At 39.6% G+C, this 20,675-nt stretch overlaps 1 protein-coding gene across 1 annotated transcript in view; it reads right to left on the bottom strand.

The window, feature by feature from the left end:
- The window catches only part of LOC149267635 (protein ORANGE, chloroplastic-like), a 440,170-nt gene that overhangs the window by 369,189 nt on the left and 50,306 nt on the right, over positions 1 to 20,675 (bottom strand). The window contains exons 3-4 of the mRNA XM_089433757.1: positions 3,138 to 3,254; positions 2,901 to 2,987 (exon numbers count right to left, since the gene is read on the bottom strand). Of these exons, the coding sequence (XP_089289883.1) occupies positions 2,901 to 2,987; positions 3,138 to 3,254 (204 nt within the window). The remainder of the gene's footprint in view (positions 1 to 2,900; positions 2,988 to 3,137; positions 3,255 to 20,675) is intronic.

Genomic DNA, 20,675 nt, shown 5'->3' with positions numbered 1-20,675 from the left:
TTTTCTCCCTTTATGGGTTTTCACATATATCTGGTGTCCATATGTAATGTTTGTGTGTTGATTTTATGTTGTAGCTTACATGGTTACATGCTGTTTGTATTTTAAATATGTTGTTCATATGGTGTATGCTGCCCATTCAATATTTCAATTAAGAAATTTAATGTCCATGAATGAACTGAATTGATTCACCACCCCCCCCCTTCTCAGTTTAATTAAGTTTCCATCAGTAACTAGGCTAAATGATGGATGGATAATGAAAGTAGGCATGCATCTAAACATTGTTGATTTGGGGTAGCATCAGATGTGCTCTAGCCACGAAATTTGGTGGAGCAGTTGGGGCACATGAGATCTCCAATACCCAGAAAGGGTTTGGGAAGATTCTAAACAGTTTGAGAAATATTAAAATAATTAATATTTTTAATAGAGTCCCTAAGTCTAAACTTAGGGAAATTAAAATATTAATGTGGATTAATATAACGCTGTGTTAGAATGGTCCAAAAGACATGGATCAAGCCAGATCTAATCTTAGTCGTTGATCAGGGACTTAATCTCGGCCGTTGATATGTCAACGAGAAAAGTATAAGAGGAGGCTTGACGGTCACTTGGAGAGTACACCAGATGATCAGTCATTCTATTCTCTAGAGCGGGGTTTGCTAAGAGAGATAGAATCAGTGATCGAAGTTGCAGCTGAGGGGTAGTGAGTACAGAGAGACAGAGAGGTAGAGATAGTGCCGGGAGATCAGCGCAGGAGCCAAAGAGAGTGACGCAGTAGCAGCCAGGGCTCACACAGGGCCACGCAAAGGCAGCCAGGAGCTGCGCAGTGCTTCAGAGAGGTTAGCGTAGCTGACGCAGAGGGCCAAAACGCTGACATAGGGCCTCCTGAGGCTAATGCAGGCCTATTCAGGGTGACACAGGGCCAGCGCTGGGCAGAGAGAGGTTGATGCAGTCCAGAGAGGCTGGAGCTTGGGTTTCTAGGGCATATTGGAGCTAAGGAGTTGCGGGAGGGTTTATCCAGGGTTTCAGCCGGGACATCTATCTCAGGCTGAGAGGTACTACTGCCAAGGGCATTCTCTGTTGGGTAAGCTGGATTTGGCACCCAAATTGTACTCTAAAATTGCTTGATAAGAAAACCCTCAGATAGTTGCACCGGTTTTCCCGCATTGAGTTTTTCCGGGGACATTGGTCCAAAAATAACGGTGTCATTTTGTCTGCTTGTTTCTGTTTCCTTCAGTTGATGATCTGTGATATGTTGAGCATGCACTAGTGTTTATTTTCAATATTTACATTGTAAATAACTTGTTAAGTAACGGAACAAGTAGGTAGGAATAAATCTGTAAAGTGCATGGAGGGTTTCTAACTGGTAGACTTAGAAACTTCAACAAACACACCACTAGGAAATATACCACCAAGCTAGAAGACACCACAGCTAATAAAGGACTTGAACCCACCATGAAATGACTAAGAGAAACAATGACAAAAATATCATGAGCACAAGATAAATAAATAGGAGATTTCTTCTTCAATAATCAATCATGGAGTAGCACCTGCAACCACATAAGTATGCAAAATATGTCATGAAGCATCCTTCACCAATGATACTTGACCAATAATTCTGATAAGTTGAAATGATCAAAGGAGCATGAAAATGACATTCTTAAGCCATCCTATAACAATGCCATGTTCCCCCTTGATTAGCCAAGGGTCAGACGAAAAATGAAGGTAACACAAAATAACTTGTACAATGACAAAGTGACCCCCAGATCTGAAACTAGGGCATACAAAGCCTGTGGTTGTCATCCTACAAAGTGTCATGAACAGGTCCTTAGACACCCTATCCAATATGTGCTATAACAAGCCCATACTGCTTAAGTCTTAGTATTCATATCCTTGGGATACCTCCATTGTACCAAAGAAGAGCCAGACTAAAGTCAGAAGAGGATTCATGTGGTGACATAGATATCTTTCTTCAGTTGCCCATTGGCTAGCACTGATCTTGGACTTTGGATCTCAAGTGCTACTTGGATAAATGACATACAACTATCATAAGTGTTTTTCACATACGTTATATGCATGATAAGATTACACTATAGTGCTGAAACTTATTAGAACACATTGGTCACTTATGTTTTGAATTGCAGTGGATTGGGGTTGTTCAGTATTGAAATAGTCTGTTGTTGTTGTTGTTGTTTTGTATATATTTCATACCAGCCATAAGGCTGAGAGTTAAGATATGGGAAACCTCTAGGAAAAAGCAAGAATTTTTCATTTGCATTAATCTCTTGAAATGCAAAAATTTCTACATCAATTACCAATAATAGGCAAGCATGTGAAGCCAAATTTCCATTTAAAAATTAGACCCCAGATTTCTTCTAGTCTGGCATAAACTATCCTAGTATCCAAGTTGGTAACTTAGCAAAGGTCTCACTGGCAAAGATCTAATGGATCTGGGAAATAAAATGGCACTGCTCTTTGCCTATCTCTCGGTGCCCATATCCACTGGGAGCATCAAAAAGAAAGATGTGCTCCTTTCAATAGTGTCCAGCCAGGGGGGTGGCCGAAAGATGTAAGATCCAAGTCTAAGGGACTCTGCCATATATAAAACAAAACATCTCTGGTTTGAATCCTCGAAGAATGTGGAGAGGGAGTTACGAGACTCCCTGAACAAACAGTTGTACCACCCATAGACTCATAAATTAAGTTTGTCAGGAATGAATGAAAACTTGATTATGACAAAGTAGAATGAATTGGGTTGAAAACAAAACAAAAAAGTTAATAACAATATATTATGTTAAATCCATATATTTTTTATCAAAAAAAGTTCAATTTACTGGTTTTATAATCATCCTTGACTAAATGTAATAGAATCCATTAGAACATGTTCTAACATGAAAGATACTTACAGTAGGAGCAAGGAGGCCACCAAATATGATGATCCCGGTGATAAGCAAAAAGCATGTGGCATAATACTGCTTCAAATTTTCCGATGTCTAATTGTAAAAGAAAGTATGTTAGAATTCACAATTGCCTAACCACTCATTAATTTCTAGACGTAATTAGTATGAGGATTGCCTTCTTACATAGTATGATAAATAGCCTATAAGAATAAAATGTCATATTAAGGGCAAACTTGGACTCACCAGAGGAGGAAGGAAGGGAATGAACGATGGAAAATTAGGCATCTCAATTTCAACCTCATTATTACTAATGCCCAGTTCAGCATTCTTTATTCTTTGTTGTATCCTTAGCCTTCTGATCTAGAACAGATATAACAAATACAACAAACATTAAAAGATATAGATAAATTGGTTTGCTAGTTACATCCAAAAACAAAATACAGATGTTTTTAGATTGATTATTCAACTCCAAATTCATTTATATAGTCAATTGTTCAATTCAGCGATGCTTAATGTGCATAATGTATATTTAAGATCTTCAAAGAAAAGAAAAACTTGAATATACAGAGATAATATGAAGCTATAATGGTTCAAATCCCATTCAGCAAGTTCACCGATCATGTAGACAAGAATTCTACCATTCATTTGAAGAAATGAAAAACAATTAAATCCATAAATGGAATGTCAAAATTAAGTGATGCATAGTACATCAGGTGTTTAAGGTGTCATTAAAGTTTAAGCAATGGTCGAAAATATAGCATAGAGCAAACATTATTATTATCGTGCAGCAAGAGATGCAAATAAACATTATAAAACAGTTGCTAATCTAGAGTCATATTGTAGAAATTTCATGACTTGCAGTTTCTTTTGCAAATTCATAAATTTACCTGTTTAAAGGTTCCACAGATCTAATCCCTATGAATTATCAGTTTTAGGGCTGAGCTGAAATGTAAATTACAGCAGCAAACAGTGGACAATATTTCACTTCACATCAACCCCAATACACTAGACAATCCAACAAGTTTCAGCCCTTTCAGGCAATCTTTTTATGCATAAACCAGATCTGAAATCACTGCATTAATACAGATTTACAGTCATAAATCCGTCCTATTATCTTCAATATAAACGTTAAACCCCTTAACAACTTCAGCGTTATCTCAAGTTAGCAGCACATATAAGTGTTGCTTGTTACCCACCACCTATGGGTGATATCCATAGGAGAAAAAATTTCTCCTAGATGGTCCTCAGCCGGCAGCCAGCAGCCCCTCGCAGCAACTAGATAGCTCGATGTGCCACCATCTCCACCATTTGAGCCAGCCATTATGCTCTCTCGCCCATCTGTTATGATCGTATGTTTGAAGGTGGGTCTTCCTTGTTAATTTGGCAGCTCAGTGACAAATTCCAACCATGGGACTAGATTCTTCTTTTCGAGAGGACCAATTTTGACTATTGAAGCGCTCAATTTGGACAAGGGAAAGTGTATTTTTGAATTATAAGCCCACATGTGCATATTTGATCAGGTCGGCCCTAAAGCAAATTGGACACCCTTGGAAGGCTATAAATACAAGTGACCTCAACCTCATTTGGACAACATCATGAGACATTCTTCTATTCTCTTCCTTGGTTTGGCTCGCATAGGTTTGAGGCAAGTTCGCGGAAATTGGTTGGCACAGGTCTGAGATTACAGGGTCTGAAGCTCGTTCTAGGGTTTTGGGTCACAGCCACAGGCTTGTCAAAGGGCAGTTTCGACTGTAGTCGCTGGCTCGCATGCCTATTCATGCGACTGGAGGGTTTCAGTCACATGCATGACACTCTCTCCATGCGATTGGAGTCTAGGATTTGGTTTTTTAGTTGTCCGAAACTTTCACTCGTTGACCGCAGTGTTCGGCAGTTGACCGCTGACAGTTCGTTACAGGGTTTTGAATCAGGGTTTTGAGTATAAGCATTGTTGGGTTCATTTCATGGATGTTGTTTAATTGATTTTGCTGGATAGTTGTATGGATAAAGATATGGATCGTTGTACTCTCTTTTGTTGAATCATTCAATGACAATCTAATAAGAAGAATAATTTGAAAGGCTTTTCCCCATAGTGGGTTTTGCCCTGGTCTTTGACCAATCTTGGTGTCTCTATGTGTGAATGATTTTGTTCTATTATTCTTTTATGTTCCTACTGCATTGATGATGATATTGTTCTTTCTACATAGTTGTATATGTTGCTGAATAATGAAGTAAATCTGAATAATGTTTAAGTTGTTATGAGGTGAATTTAATATGGAAATAACGAAATGCAATTATCAAAGCAAAGAACAGTATAGCCCTAAGAAAAATTAATATGGTATCAGAGTTGGCTTGAAGAAAAGTCATTGAAGATCACCCCTATGAAGACACCATTGATGGAAGCAAGAGAAGATGGTGGACACTAGAGACCTAAAAGAATACGAGGGTTTGAAGGTAACCCTAGGCAATTTGTTTATTAGGGTTTGATGGAGTAATAGGGTTTGGAAGAAATCCTAGATTAAGACAAATATTTGAGATATGCAATTTAGAAACCCTAGGATGATTGATGTGAAGATATACAAGCACTTGTAGTTGTGACAGATTTGATAAAGCCCTAGATGGGATAGTTTCTATTAGGGCTAGTTGCTGATAAAGTCGGTTGAAATATTGAAGGCAACATTCTCTTATGGAAAATGGGCAATGATGGCTCTTGAAGGCTGGTTCAAGAGGGAGATGATCACCTCTCATTAAAGATAAGTATTTTTCGATTTATGGTGCTCCTTTATGTCTTTACTTTTGTTTAGACTTATTGATTTGATTATTGTTTTGATTATTACTGTTGACACCTAATCATCAGGATTGGGTGAATAAATGTAACTAATGTAAATAAATAATAAGAAATATGAATAGTCATCGAGAGATGAAGTGAACAGTCTCTCCCTCATGTATATAATAAAGACCAACCTGAAGAAATATATGTAAATTGTTTTGAGGAGTTACTGCCTGGTCTGACATGGTATCAGAGCCAGCTCCCGAAATTAGTTTTTGTGTAACTCCTAGTGTCAGTTTCCTGCCTATATTCTGCCTGGTTGCCTGAAGCCTGCTCCAGGCAGTGTCATATACGTTTTTCAAATCTACACCCTCTGTCAAGAGACCTAGTGTGTGAACGTTGAACGCTAGTGTGTGAACGTTGAACGCTGCTGCTCTGGTATCCCTCGCGCTTCTTCTCTGATTTCAACGCAAGGATGGATGGCAGGGACTCGATAGAGGTGTTGAATATGGTGGCAACTACCCTATCTGCATCAGTCCTCGGAGCTTGATACGAATAGATCTCCTCCTCTAAAATTACTTCTTCACCATCCATATTTATTTTCACAAGCGTTTTCTTTTAATGCTTTCTTATATTTGACCTTTGATTGGAGCTGCATTGAACTGTGGTAATATTCCCATAGAAAACTGTAATGGGCCAGCGTATGGCAGGAGTTACAGTACACAGATTTTACTGTGTAGACCTTACTGCCTTGGAGCGGGAGGCATTGTGATTGAAGGTGCATCGCTAACACACAAGGTGTGGAGGTGCTCACGGTCTTGCGCAGCAGAAGCGTGGTGGAAGCCATCCCGTTTTGGTGCGGTTCCTCCATTTTTGACATGTTGGCGCCACAGTATTTTTGGTATATATAACACTGATATATATTTAAAGCCATTGTTTTGATATATATAACACTGATATATATTTAAAGGTTTTCTCCAAAAGGCAGTGTTTAATATACATAAATGCGCAGGAGGTATTTGAATAAGTGTATGCAATTGTGGTTTGTGGCTTTTGGATGGTTTTAATACACTTTTTTTAATACATCATTTTAATACATGCGCGCTGCCTCTCCACCGGTAGCCATACTGTTTTCCCACACCGCCTCACTGGTTGTGTGTGTTTTTTGGAGAATGTTGAATGCTGCTGCAATAACCATATGGGTTGAGCTCTTGTAAAAATCGATTAATGTGTTGGTTGGGATATAAAAGATTATTTATATTTTGATGATCGTGTGCACAAGAACCTGACCTATGATTTTTTTACATCAAAAGCACATTTTGCCAGCAGAAGTATTTTTTTAAAACAGTACACAGATTTTACAGTACACAGATTTTTTTGCCAGCAGAAGTTTTTTTTTACAGTATGCATTCAATCATATCTATTGTGGGAATAGTTCTTACTGGCAAAGAGAACTATCCTGAGTGGTCCCGCATGATAAAGCACACCCTCATTTTCAATGAGTTGTGGAAAGGTGTGTGTATTGGAGACGGAGACAAAGAGCCAGAACAGCCTACCTCAGACAAAGAGCTCGCCATTTGGGAAAATAAGAACAGCAAAGCTTATGCATTAATCGCAGCATCTGTAAGTGAAGAGGTGAGTCGCCATATTTCGCCATTTTCAACTGCTTTCGAAGCCTTACAAAAGTTGAAAGAACTCTATGACTCACATTCTGCACTTGAAGTTGTTCAACTCATGATTAAACTCTTCACTCTTGAATTGCAAAATAATGATCCTCTTGCTCTTGCATCCGAAGTAAAATCTATAATGCATGATATCAAAGCCACTAACGTCGAATTGGATATTCCTCTTATCGCTTTTCTCAAGGCACTTTATCCTACTTACTCCAATTATCTTGAGTCATTGAAAGCAAATGGAAATCTCAAATATATTACCTTTGACTCTCTTGTGAAAAAAATTTGTTGAAAGAGAGAAAACTTTTGGAAAGAAGACAGCCCCTGAATCTTCTGAAGAGGCTGTGTGCCTTGCTCATAAAGAAAAGAATCCTGCCCAAGATTCTTCTAGAGAAAGAGGTGGTCGAAGAGGAAGAGGAAGATATTTCAAAGGCAGGGGGGCAGACATTCTCAAGGAGAAAAGTCAGATTTGCACTGCATAAGCTGCAAAAGAAATGGATCACATGATGCCTCTACATGCAAGTTACCATGGGACAAAATTGAGCAGCAAAGAAACCAACAGAAAAGTAAAAATAATGACACAGACAAAGGTAAAGCACCTGAATCCACTCATTATGTTGTGGTACAATGTAATATTGGAGTAAATGAAGATTTATTTAATGCTTCACTTGCTTCTTGGAAAAATGATTGGTTGCTTGATTCAGGAGCAACTTGCCACGACTCATAGAAAAGATTTTTTTGAAGAATTTACTGACAATGTTGATGGAGCAGTGTACTTTGCAGATCAATCAAAAATCAAGCCATCAGGGCTTCACACAATCAGGGTTAAATTGCCTGGTCTTCCAGACTTTCTTCTGCATCATGTTCTATATCTCCCACAGCTGAAGAGAAACTTGTTGTCCTTGGTCCACATCCATCAGCAAGGTCACTCCATTCATATGTTTGATGGCAAGCTTGAGGTGAGAAAAGCATCTGACCACTCACTTGTCATGAGGGGAATAGAAGAAGAAAGGCTTCTCAAGCTGCAAGGTACCTCTGCTCGTGCACAACATTTCTCATACAATTCTCATTATGAAGAAGGTACACTTCCATCAAATTTATTATGGCATGCTAGATTTGGACATTTGAACTATGACAGCCTCCGCTTGTTGAAGAAAAATGGTGTTGCTGGTTTGCCTACAATTCCTAGGAAATTTAAGCAATGTGATGCTTGCATTCTAGGAAAGCATAGCAAACAGTCTTTTCATGATTCACATTCCAGAGCACATAGAAATCTTGAACTCATTCATTCAGATTTATGTGGTCCAATGCCTGTTCCTTCCGCAAATAGAAATAAATATATGATGACATTTATTGATGACTACACCAGAATGTGTTGGGTTTATTTATTCAAGAACAAATCTGATGCTTTTCAAACATTCAAGAACTTTCATAAATGGATTGAAAATGATGCACAATTTCATATTGGGTCTATTCGCACTGATAATGGAAAAGAATACACATCAAATGAATTTGAAAACTATTTTCGCCAACATGGGATCAAACATCAAACAACTGTGCTTTATAATCCCCAACAGAATGGTGTAGCTAAAAGAATGAATAGGACAATCTTAAATATGGTACGCTCCATGCTCTTCTTCAAAAAGGTAAAAATAATGTTTTGGGCTAATGTTGTTCTATGTGCTTCATATATAAAGAATAGATGTCCATCTAATGCTATTAGAAACAACACTCCATATGAAATGTGGTATGAGCACGTTCCTTCGGTAAAGCATCTCAGGGTCTTTGGTTCCACCTGTTATGCCTTGATACCAAAGGTACATAGAAACAAACTTGGTGCAAGAAGTCGTAAGTGTATCTTCCTGGGGTATTCAAACACCTCCAAAGCATACCGTCTCTATGATGAAGTCAATAAAAAGTTTGTTGTATCTAGAGATGTAATTTTTCTTGAATCATCCAAAACTGACAATGTTGTTGAGCGGCAACTTGATCGCTTGGATAGATTCGCAAATGCCAAATCATTTCAAAAATTTGATAATCAGATTCCACATCTTGAAGGGGGGATTCCTATACTAGATCAACATGTGGAATCTTCTTCTGAAGAACTCTCTCCCCCGCATGAAACTCCAACAACGGATGATGCTTTAAGTGATGTGATTGATAGAATTGGGAGACTCAATCTTGATTCAGTCCCAACTCAATCAACGGAGCAGCCTGGACCATCTGAGAAAGGTCCTCCAAAGTGGCTGATAAAGACACTTGAAAGTGTTCATCCTGATGAGGTTGGAAAGACAGGAACTAGAAATTCAAACCGGCAAAATGGAGGTGATGTAGATGACTCTAATTCACCTGTTGATATGGATGTTTCTTATGATTGTGAATTGAATTTGTCTACAGATTTTGAACCAACTTCCTTCAAAGAAGCTGCTTCTCATGATGAATGGAAAGAAGCGATGCAAAAGGAGTATGATGCCCTCATAAAGAATGGCACTTGGAAGCTGGTTGATCCTCCATTAGGAACCAAACCAATTGGCTGCAAGTGGATCTACAAGAACAAGTATAAAGCTGATGGCTCATTTGACAAGCACAGAGCCAGGCTTGTGGCAAAAGGTCTTGCACAGAAGGAAGGGGTCGATTATGAGGAGACTTTTGCCCCCACAGCAAAATGGGCTACCATCCGGACACTCTTTGCCCTAGCAGCTCAGAACGGTTGGAAAGTCCATCAAATGGATGTAAAAACTGCTTTCTTGAATGGAGATCTAAAAGAGAATGTTTTTATGTCCCAGTCGGAAGGATTTGTTGTGAAAGGACATGAACATAAAGTATGCAAACTTGTGAAATCCTTGTATGGCCTCAAACAAGCACTGCGAGCCTGGTATGAAAAACTAACTGAGCATCTTCTGAAACTCAATTTCAAACATTATGATCTTGATGATGCAACTTTATTTGTCAAGAAAGTTGGCAAAACAGTTTATATCTTGTGGTATATGTAGATGATCTTTTGATGACAGGGAACAATGAAAGCTACATTGCATCCATAAAGAAGGAATTGAGGAAAGGTTTCGAAATGACTGATTTGGACTATGTTCATTACTATCTTGGTATTGAAGTAACTCAACATCCAAAGTCCATATTCCTTTCTCAAAAGAAGTACATTGGAGATCTGTTGAATAGGTTTGGCATGACAGAATGCAATCCTCTTACTACTCCAATGGAACAAAACTTAAAGCTCACATCCATTGAAGGAAAAGAATTTGAGGATGTAACAAAGTATAGACAGCTTGTAGGAAGTCTCAACTACCTAACTACTACCAAACTAGACATTTCGTTTGCTGTTGGAATCCTTTCCAGGTTTATGCAAAATCCTTGTGAGGGACATTGGTCTGCTGCAAAAAGAGTTCTAAGGTACTTCAAGGGAAATCAAGACTTTGGAATCAAATAGACACAAGTGGACGACTTCATCTTGATTGGATACTTTGATTCAGACTTCGATGGAGACAAAGAAACTGGGGTATCTACTTCAGGTTATGCTATGAGTCTTGGATCAAGAGCTGTCTCCTGGAGATCACGCAAACAATCAGTTCCAGCAGATTCCACAACAGAAACAGAATATGTGGCAGCAGCTGAGGCAACAAAAGAAGTTGTGTGGCTCAGGAAAATTCTTGAAGATTTGCAGGTAAAACAAGAACAATCGACTCCACTCATGATTGACAATACTTCGGCAATAAAGTTGGCCAAGAACCCAAAGTTCCATGATCGAACGAAGCACATCAATACTAAATATCCTCTTATTAGACATCATGTTGAGGCAAAAACAATCCATCTCCGCCATTGTTCCACTAATGAGCAAATTGGAGACATCTTCACCAAAGCGCTTGGAAGAGAAAAGCTTGAACGATTCAGAACGATGCTTGGACTCACCAACATCCCTTCAGATTAAGGGGGGGAATGTTGACACCTAATCATCAGGATTGGGTGAATAAATGTAACTAATGTAAATAAATAATAAAAAATATGAATAGTCATTGGGAGATGAAGTGAACAGCGTCTCCCTCATGTATATAATAAAGATCAACCTGAAGAAATATATGTAAATTGTTTTGAGGAGTTACTGCCTGGTCTAACAATTACTTATACTTCATGCATATGTGAGTATTTGGATACCTCTAACTTCTTGATGAGATGTGATAAGTGGATCCTTCTTGAGGATCATCTGAGATGCAGGAAAAGATGGCTAGTGCAGGAAGAGAAGAGCTATAATTGCCCATGACAAGGAAGTTGACAAAGTGCTCTCGCTGCCAATGTCAAATTAGAAGGTGCACGGATATTTGAATACTACAAGGTATATATGATGCATTGTTTCAATATTATATTTGCAATATTGGATGGCAAGGTAAGCCCTAAGGTATGATGAATATCACCTTCACAAATGGCTCATGCATGCATATGAAAGTAAGTTTGATTCATGGTACTTATGATGAGATGGTGCACTTGGTATTGGACAAGTATCTTACATTCTATTAAGTCATGGTAAAGCTACATAGAAACATTGATTTTTGATATATTGGTATACTTGATATTTGGCATGCATCTTTCATTATAGACATGATGGATTTCATATAAAAGGCTAGCTCATTGATTCTTATATATGGTAGCTTGATACTATTGATAATGCTTGTGATAAGCATGACAACCTTGATGATAGAAGTGTAACAATAAGATTGATATTCAGGATCTTCTTGTTGACCTTGGTTAGCTTAGTAATTATGACATGTGGTAAAATTGGATTCCTTGACTTGATGGTTAATGATAAAGAAGTGATGAAGTGATCATAATCCTTAAAGTATGATTATACATTTGTCATTTTCCCTAATCATATGACTCTAACCCTCAATGAAAGTTTGATGTAATGATGAAGTAGTTGACGCTGACATGCTATGACCATGATGGATATATGTTTTAGAATCTGATATAGCTTGATTTTATGATCTAGCAGTTTTGCTAATACATGATAGTATTATAGACATGTCGATGACTTGAATAATAATGGCTGACGGGGCTACTCATTAGGAGGGAGAAACTCTCCATAAGATCCTTACACCTATTATCATTTGCATTATATGTATAGAAGATTCTTTACTGTTGAAGTATGATTTATGGACATGAATAGATAAATATCTGATATTGTTGGTCAACAGCAAAGTTCTGGTCTAAGAAGAGAGAGTTTTTCTTACTCTAAGCCTCAACCGCATGGAAGCAAGCTTGAGGATGTGATTGTAGCCTCTCAAGAGCATGGAAAAAATCCTATGGGTGCGGTTATGCCTGTAGGTCACAAAACTAAAGCCTTATGCATAAAATCAAGAAGGTGCCAATAGTATGATAGTCCTTCAAATATGGAACGGACTCGAATCGATCCAAAGATGATCCTAGCCATTGATTGAGTTTTAATCTTGGTCGTTGGTGCTCCAACTATGGATTATAAGAGGAAGTCGATGTGGTGATAGAGATTACACCAGTGCAGATACTCAGTTGCCTAGGCAGTTCAATTTTCTCAGTAGCAGCAGCTCAACAGAGAAGATAGAGCCAAAGGGTGAGTAGCAGGTGGAAGAGGAGGGCAGCAACATTCTGAGAGGAAGATTTCCAGTCCCGGAAGAGGCAAAGGAAGGAAGGCCGAAATTTGAAGAGGACCAGCATAAGCTCTGTGGAGAAGGGACACAGGGAGCTCAGCGCAGAGGCTAGGGAAGCAATTTCGGAGGCAGAAAATAGCAGTGGGCTGAGAGAAAATTCTCACGATATTTTTGCCAGTATTTTCCTCAAATTAGATTCCCATTTCGGCGTCTAAATTATTGTACTCAGAATTGCTGCTGAAGATTAATAATAAAACCCTCATCTACTGCACCAGTTTTCCCAAGTTGGGTTTTTCCAGGGACTATTATCCAAAAATAACTATGTCAAAATTCTTGTGTGTGCTAGAATTTCTCAGTTTCTAGTATTTTATTTTCCGCAGTATTATTATGGTGAAAATTGTAACTGTGATTTTATGCGTTGTTTGTCATAGCAAATAAATTGCATAATTAAATTTTCAGTTAGAAGAATAATTTCCAATAGCTGTAATAGATCAAATTTCACATGGTATCATAGCACAATTGATCAGTCGTAGAGCTCATAAGCGAAAAGAAGGAATTGCGCTACTCAATGTGGGCAGCAGGTCGAAATTCCCAAGGGGCAGCGCAGTCTTTTTGCCAGGAGGCTGAATTGCTTGAGGAAGACCGATTTTTTTGTGAGGGACAAAAAATTTTGATTCTTCCAGACCAAGTGATTCCAGAGGCAAAGGGAGCAACTCAAATTTTCTTGTTGAGCAGATCTCTAGCTGGACGTAGAGGGTTTTTGCACCAGTTCGCTAGAGCAGAGACAGCGTCAAGGGGGGAAGAGGAATAGCACTATAAATTCTTCTACATAGCCATGGATAGAAGTAACATTCAGGAGACTTCAGATTTGTCTTCCAGATTAGAGGATGAATTTGCTTGCTTAGTTGAATCAGCATCACAGGGAGTCTGGTATATAGACAATGGAGCATCAACTCACATGACAAGGGTTAGAGAATATTTTTCTAGCTACAAAGAGGAGTAGATGGACTTTCAGATTACTATGGGAAACAAAATGAAATGTACTCCAGTAGGGAGAGGTACCATAGATTTTCAGAGAGAGTCAGGAGCAAGCACCAGCGCTACAGTTGTATTGCATGTGCCAAGATTGGGTATGAACCTGATTTCAGTGTCCCAATTACAGGATAAAGGGTATGATATTCACTTCGTAGGGAAGAAAGTGTATGCCAAACACCCAACTTGGAAAAAGGTAAGACAAATTGGAGTTCAAAGTAACAAATTGTATCGGTTACAAATCAATTCTCCAATGGCACTAATAGGCAGTAACAGTAGTAGTGGGAAGGAGTTGAATGAGTTATGGCACAGGAGAATGGGACATCTACACCATGGAGCACTCAGGATGCTCAGAGAAACGGTAATAGGGGTTCCAGAACTTGGCACGGAACACGATGATGTGTGTAGAGGATGCGTACTTGGGAAGTATGCTAAGGCAACATTTCCAAGAAGTGATAGCATAGCTGATGGCATGTTAGGACTCATACACTCAAATATTTGCGGCCCAATGTCCACTAGAGCTCTCAACGGTGCCGAATATTTCGTCAGAGAGTTTAAAGCTCTCGTGGAGAATGCGACAGAGAAGAAGATCAAGGTGGTTCACTCAGATATTGGTGGAGAATATATTGATAAGGACTTCACATATTTTTGTGTGAAGGAAGGCATCAAGAGAGAATGGACAGCTCCATATAATCCACAGCAGAATGGTGTAGCGGAGCGGAAAAACAAAACCATTGTTGGAGTTGCAAAGGCTATGTTATATGACCAGGATCTACCCATATTTCTATGGGCAAAAGCATGTAACACAACAGTATATATTCAGAACAGGACTCCTCATAGAGCATTGGGGAAGAAAACGCCAAAAGGAGTCTTCACAAGGAAGAAGCCAGAAGTTAGCCACTTCAGAATTTTTGGCAGCATTGCTTATTGTCGCGTGCCAAATGATAAACAAACCAAACTGGATCAGACTGCAGAGAATGGGTTCTTCGTTGGGTACAGCGAAACCTCAAAGGCATACAGAATCTACATTCCTAGCAATAGGAAGATAGTAGTAAGGCGAGACGTGAAGTTCATGGAGGACCGAGCTTTCAGGAGATCTCATGAGATGCCTATAGGTGATCAGAATCAGTCAGCAGAAGCTCCTTTGGTCCAGCAGCAGGGGCAACCAGTGGGACAAGCAGGAGGACAGTCACAAGGATCAAGTACTGTGACCAGCACCAGTATTTCCTCAGGTGCAGGAAATTCGGGGAGTTCTCAACAGATGGAGCAGCAAAGACAGGATGAGGAGGAGCTAGCAAAACCTCCCATGACTAGTGGTCAAGCCAGCAGAGAGGTTCATCAGACATTGAGAGATGCAAAGGAGTTTAATGGAACTCCTAGGACGAGCAAAAGAAAACGCAAACAGCCTAACAGGTACCAAGCATTGGTGGCTCAGGTTGCAGAACCTTCCAGCTTTCAGGAGGTCGCACAACATTAGGTGTGGGTAGATGCCATGGTAGAAGAGTATAGCTCTATCATGACGAATGATGTTTGGGAGGTAGTGCCAAGGTCGGAAGACAGATCAGTTGTAGGTTCTAGATGGATCTATAAGATCAAATATGCGACAGACAGTAGTGTGGAAAAGTACAAGGCTAGGTTCGTGGCAAAGGGGTATGCACAAAAAGAAGGGATAGATTATGAAGAGACCTTCACCCCAGTTGCCAGATACACTTCTATCTGGTCAACTATATTTCTAGCAGCTTAGATGGGATGGCAGATTCACCAGATGGACGTTAAGACAACCTTCTTGAACGGGGTTACAGAGGAAGAAGTGTACATAGAACAGTCAGAGAGCTTTGAGACTCTTGAGAGGCACACTCATGTGTGCAAATTGAAGAAAGCTCTATACGGACTCAAGCAGTCTTCCAGGGCATGGTATGGTAGGATTGACAGCTACTTGCAACATATGGGATTTGTCAAGAGTGATGTAGATCACAACCTTTACTATTTGATGGTAGAGGGTGAGCCACTCATTCTAGTTTTGTATGTGGATGATCTCTTTTTGACAGGATCATCAGGGCTCATAGAGGACTGCAAGAGGAACCTAGCAGCAGAATTTGACATGAAGGATTTGGGGTTGATGCACTATTTCCTAGGATTGGAAGTGTGGCAGAAGGATGGGGAGATCTTCCTTGGGCAAGGAAGATACGCTACAGATATTTTGAAGAGGTTCAGAATGCAGGATTGCAAACCCATGTCTATGCCCATGATTACCAACTGGAAGAAGATAGATGCATCAGATGACAAGGATGTCAACCCCACCTTGTATAGACAACTCATTGGGTCTCTCATGTATTTGGTCAACACTAGGCCAGATATTTGCTTCGCAGTCAATACCCTTAGTCAGTTCATGGTAGAACTGAAGAGGGTACATTGGGTAGCAGCGAGGCATATTTTGAGGTATATTCGCGGCACAGTCGAGTATGGGTTGAAATATACTCGAGGGGATGACATCAGACTTTGTGGGTACACAGATGTAGATTGGGTAAGCAGTTCAGTGGATAGGAAAAGTACCTCCGGGTACTACTTCAGTGTTGGATCAGGGATGGTTTCTTGGTGTAGCAGGAAGCAGAAGTCAGTAGCACTGAGCTCTGCAAAAGCAGAGTATATGGCAGTCAGCACAGCTACGTGCGAAGCTATATGGCTTCGGAAGCTGCTAGTAAGCTTGTTTAGGCAGAGGATGGAGGCGACCAGTGTTTATTGTGATAATCAGAGTTGCATAAAGCTCTCTAAAAATCCAGTGTTTCATGACAGGTCGAAGCACATCGATATTCGGTGTCACTTCATCAAAGATTGTGTACAACGTGGAGCAGTCCGGTACAGTATGTTCTCACAGAGGAGCAAGTTGCAAATATACCCACGAAAGCTCTAGGGAGAGCTAACTTCATCTATTTTAGAGAACAGATGGGTATGGTGGAGAACCCGTTTTGGTAGCAAGGACAGCTTATTTTGGATGCTTTTCAGTTGCAGATGTTGCAGTTGTAGTAGCAACAGATGAGAGGGAGTTGCAGTGCAGACGCAGTGTGAGCAGCAGTATGGCAGTGTGAGCAGCAGCACAAATGCAGCGTATATCAGAGTTGCGCAGTGGTTGGGGGCAATATGGCCAGACATCAGCAGCGTGACAAGAGATGATGCAGAGACAAAGGTGTGCAGTAGCACTAGAACACATTCCTTGCTAAGAGGGAGTGCTAGTTTTTTACAGCATTGGATGTGTTCTAGCCATGAAATTTGGTGGAGAGGCTAGAATACATGAGTTCTCCAAAACCCAAAAATCGTTTCTAGAAATTCCGCCTAGAAGTATCTCAATTAGATTATTAACCGATTTTTAAATATTTCCTAGGTCAAAACTTAGGTAATATGGTTAATTAATCCGTATTAATTGAGATAAGGTGAGAATCATCTAGAAACTCACTTGGATCGATCCGGAGATGATCCTAGCCATTGATTAAGTTTTAATCTTGGTCGTTGGTGCTCCAACAGTGGATTATAAGAGCAAGTCGATGTGGTGATGGAGATTACGCCAGTGCAGATACTCAGTTGCCCAGGCAATTCGATTTTCTCAGTAGCAGCAGCTCAGCGAAGAAGATAGAGCCAGAGGGTGAGTAGCAGGTGGAAAAGGAGGGCGGCAACATTTCGGGAGGAAGATTTACAGTCCTCAGAAGAGCCAAAGGAAGGAAGGTCAAAATTTGCAGAGTACCAACATAAGCTCTGCGCAGAAGGTGACGCAGGGAGCTCTGCGCAGAGGCTAGGAAGGCAATTTCAGAGGCAGAAAATAGTTGTGGGGTGAGAGAAAATTTTCCCAATATTTTTGCCAGTATTTTCCTCAGATTAGATTGCTAATAGGGCATCTAAATTATTATACTCATAATTGTTGTTGAAGATTAATAATAAAATACTCATCTATTGCACCGGTTTTCCCAAGTTGGGTTTTTCTGGGGACAATTGTCCAAAAATAACTGTGTCAAAATTCTTATGTGCGTGCTAGAATTTCTCAGTTTCCAGTATTTTATTTTCCGCAATATTTTATGGTGAAAATTGCAGTTGTGATTTTATTGGTTGTTTGCCTTAGCAAATAAACTACATAATTAAATTTTCAGTTAGAAGAATAATTTCCAGTTGTTGCAATAGATAAAATTTCACAATAAACGTGCATCTTTAATATGTGCAGTTGCATCAATAGATTTCATAAACATTGTCCCCTTGGGACAATTAACCAAGAAGTTAATAAGGCTTCTACCTTTTTGATTAGACCAACTATCTGACATCACAATGCATCCTGTGTGTGCCCATGATCCCCTAAATGCCTCCAATCTCTTAATGCAGTCAACCTTTTCATTTTGAAGAATGCGCCCTCTAAAGTCATCATATGAAGGGACTTTGTACCTTGGGCCAACAATAGCAATAGCATCAACTGTGAGCTGGAAAAAGGGATTATTCCTGGCAACGCTAAAAGGAGTATCACTCCAAAGAAGAAACTTGCCCAACAAATCGTCAGCTTCTTCCTTCTCCCTTTTTTTAATAACAGACGAGATAGATGGTTGTGCACCAAGTGTGGTTCTAGGAACAAAAAATGATGAGGGAACTATGGGGTTGGGTGTAGATGCTGATGGTGAAGAAGAACCAATACCACTTGCACAGTCACCTCCCAATCCTAACATTCCACCCCCTATTATTTGACTCTTCAGAGTTGCCTTGGTAAGTTTGGTTGTCTCTATTCCTTCCAATGATTTGAGGGCTCTTCAGATGATTTCTGGATTTGTATTTGTATGTCCAGGAATTTGTGCAAGGTGGAACTTCAATCTGTATACCCCCCTATCATATGTTTCCCACATAACTTGCAACTCAAATTTGATCTGTCATACCCCCCATCAGGTTCACCAAATTCCCACAGAGGATCCAATTTCCTTGTCGTGTTTGTAACTTTGTTGAACTCTTGAGTTTTAATGTAAGTTGAAGTTTGAGCTTTGAACCTAGGGAACAAGAAGAATTGCAAGTTAAACAAATGAAATTAAAATTTACATACAACATTTTGAATTTTTTACCAAGAAAAAAACCCTCAACTCAATGCAACAATAATGGGAAAAAATACACATTCAAACCCAAGAAAAAATAATAGAAAAAAACTAGGGCACAAAAAATTAAACAAATAAAACTTACAATCAAGTTTTTGCATTTTTTACCAAAAAACCCTCTCCACTAAATGCAACAAAAATGACAAAAAAAAAACACACTCAAAACCAAACAAAAATCATGAAAAATAAATGGATGATAGAAACCCAAGAAAAAACAAAAAATGGCCAAATTTGATGCCCATACCTGAAAACCACGCTCTGTTGAAGAAACTTAGTTCAAACTTGAATTTTTTTTGCTTGGGATGTTAAATTCCTTCACTTTTCTCGTCTCTTGCCCTTGTAGATGAGTTCTCCTCCTTCTTAGCTCTCACTCTTACCCTCCGTCTACAAAATGAGCCAAAAAAAAAGCGAATTCAGCCTTTAAAACTGCATTGTTTTCCACCCCACGATTTTTATGGATCGACCACGATTTTTTGAAGTTTAAAAAATCGTCGATAAAATCGCAAGCATGAAAAAATCACAATGTTCACGACACTAATATTTATAGCTTGGGAGGTACTCCAAACCCTAGGCTTGAGGATTGTGGAGGAGTTGGCACACAAGTGTGGCTTGTGGGCTTGAAACCCCAAGCTTTGGGTTTTGTACCCATCAATGTTGGGGCCAAAACCATGGAAATAATTTGACATGTGATGGATGGAGATGATAGAGGATGCCGAGATGAACCAAACGCATCAAAATCATCGAAATCTGAGTTGTCTATGAGGAGAAAATAATGTTTGAAGTTAGAGTGTGGGCCTGGTTAAGGTCGGCCTAGTGGTTGGAGGCTTTATGACAGCTAGACAAGCCCTCTTGGACAATTTGTCAAAGCCCTCATGTTAGGATATAAATACGAGGTGAAAGAGGTCACTTTAGGACATCCAAGTGAGCAACACAAAGGCAACAAGCACAAGAAGATAATCATGTTTGTGTAGACCCTTTGACGTTTAGCCTGGAATTGCCTCTGATCAAGTCATTCTTCCTATCTCTGCTGCTGGAAACGATTCTCCGATCTTCTAGAAGACTTTCCTGACCTATGGAGGCTGAATCAAATTTTCCCACAGCTAAAGTGAACTGCCCTCTTAAGTTGCCTACGCAATCCTCTGCGCTACCTCACTGGGAATAACCCAGCCTTGTTGTTGTCTCTCTGGAACTAGAAAACTTCCTCTGGATCACTGTCCTTGCCCCTCTCTGTCTTTGCTTCCCTTCTGAAGCTCGAACTGTTCCGGTTACTGCCTCTGGAAAATTGATCTCTAGTGCGTGTGTTCTCCATCTACCCATCGACTTCTTCTTATAATCTTTTGTTGGGGCTCCAATGACCAATATTAAAACTTAATCAAGGGTTACAATCATATCAAAGTCGATCCGTGTGAGTTTCTAGATGATTTGCACCTTATCTAAGATAATTCTAATTAATTAACCCCTTTTCCTAAGTTTTGTAGGTTTTAACCCCGTACAGAAATTACCTGCATACGAATTCTAAAACATAGAAAATAAACAATGCGAGAGCATAACACATAAAACACATATACACA

Source organism: Pinus tabuliformis, chromosome 6, assembly GCF_031772625.1.
Source record: "Pinus tabuliformis cultivar Carrire ecotype Pingquan chromosome 6, CPIR1, whole genome shotgun sequence".
Taxonomy (NCBI): domain Eukaryota; kingdom Viridiplantae; phylum Streptophyta; class Pinopsida; order Pinales; family Pinaceae; genus Pinus; species Pinus tabuliformis.
The sequence above is the reverse complement of the archived record's forward strand: the minus strand, read 5'-3'. Positions and strand labels throughout refer to the sequence as shown.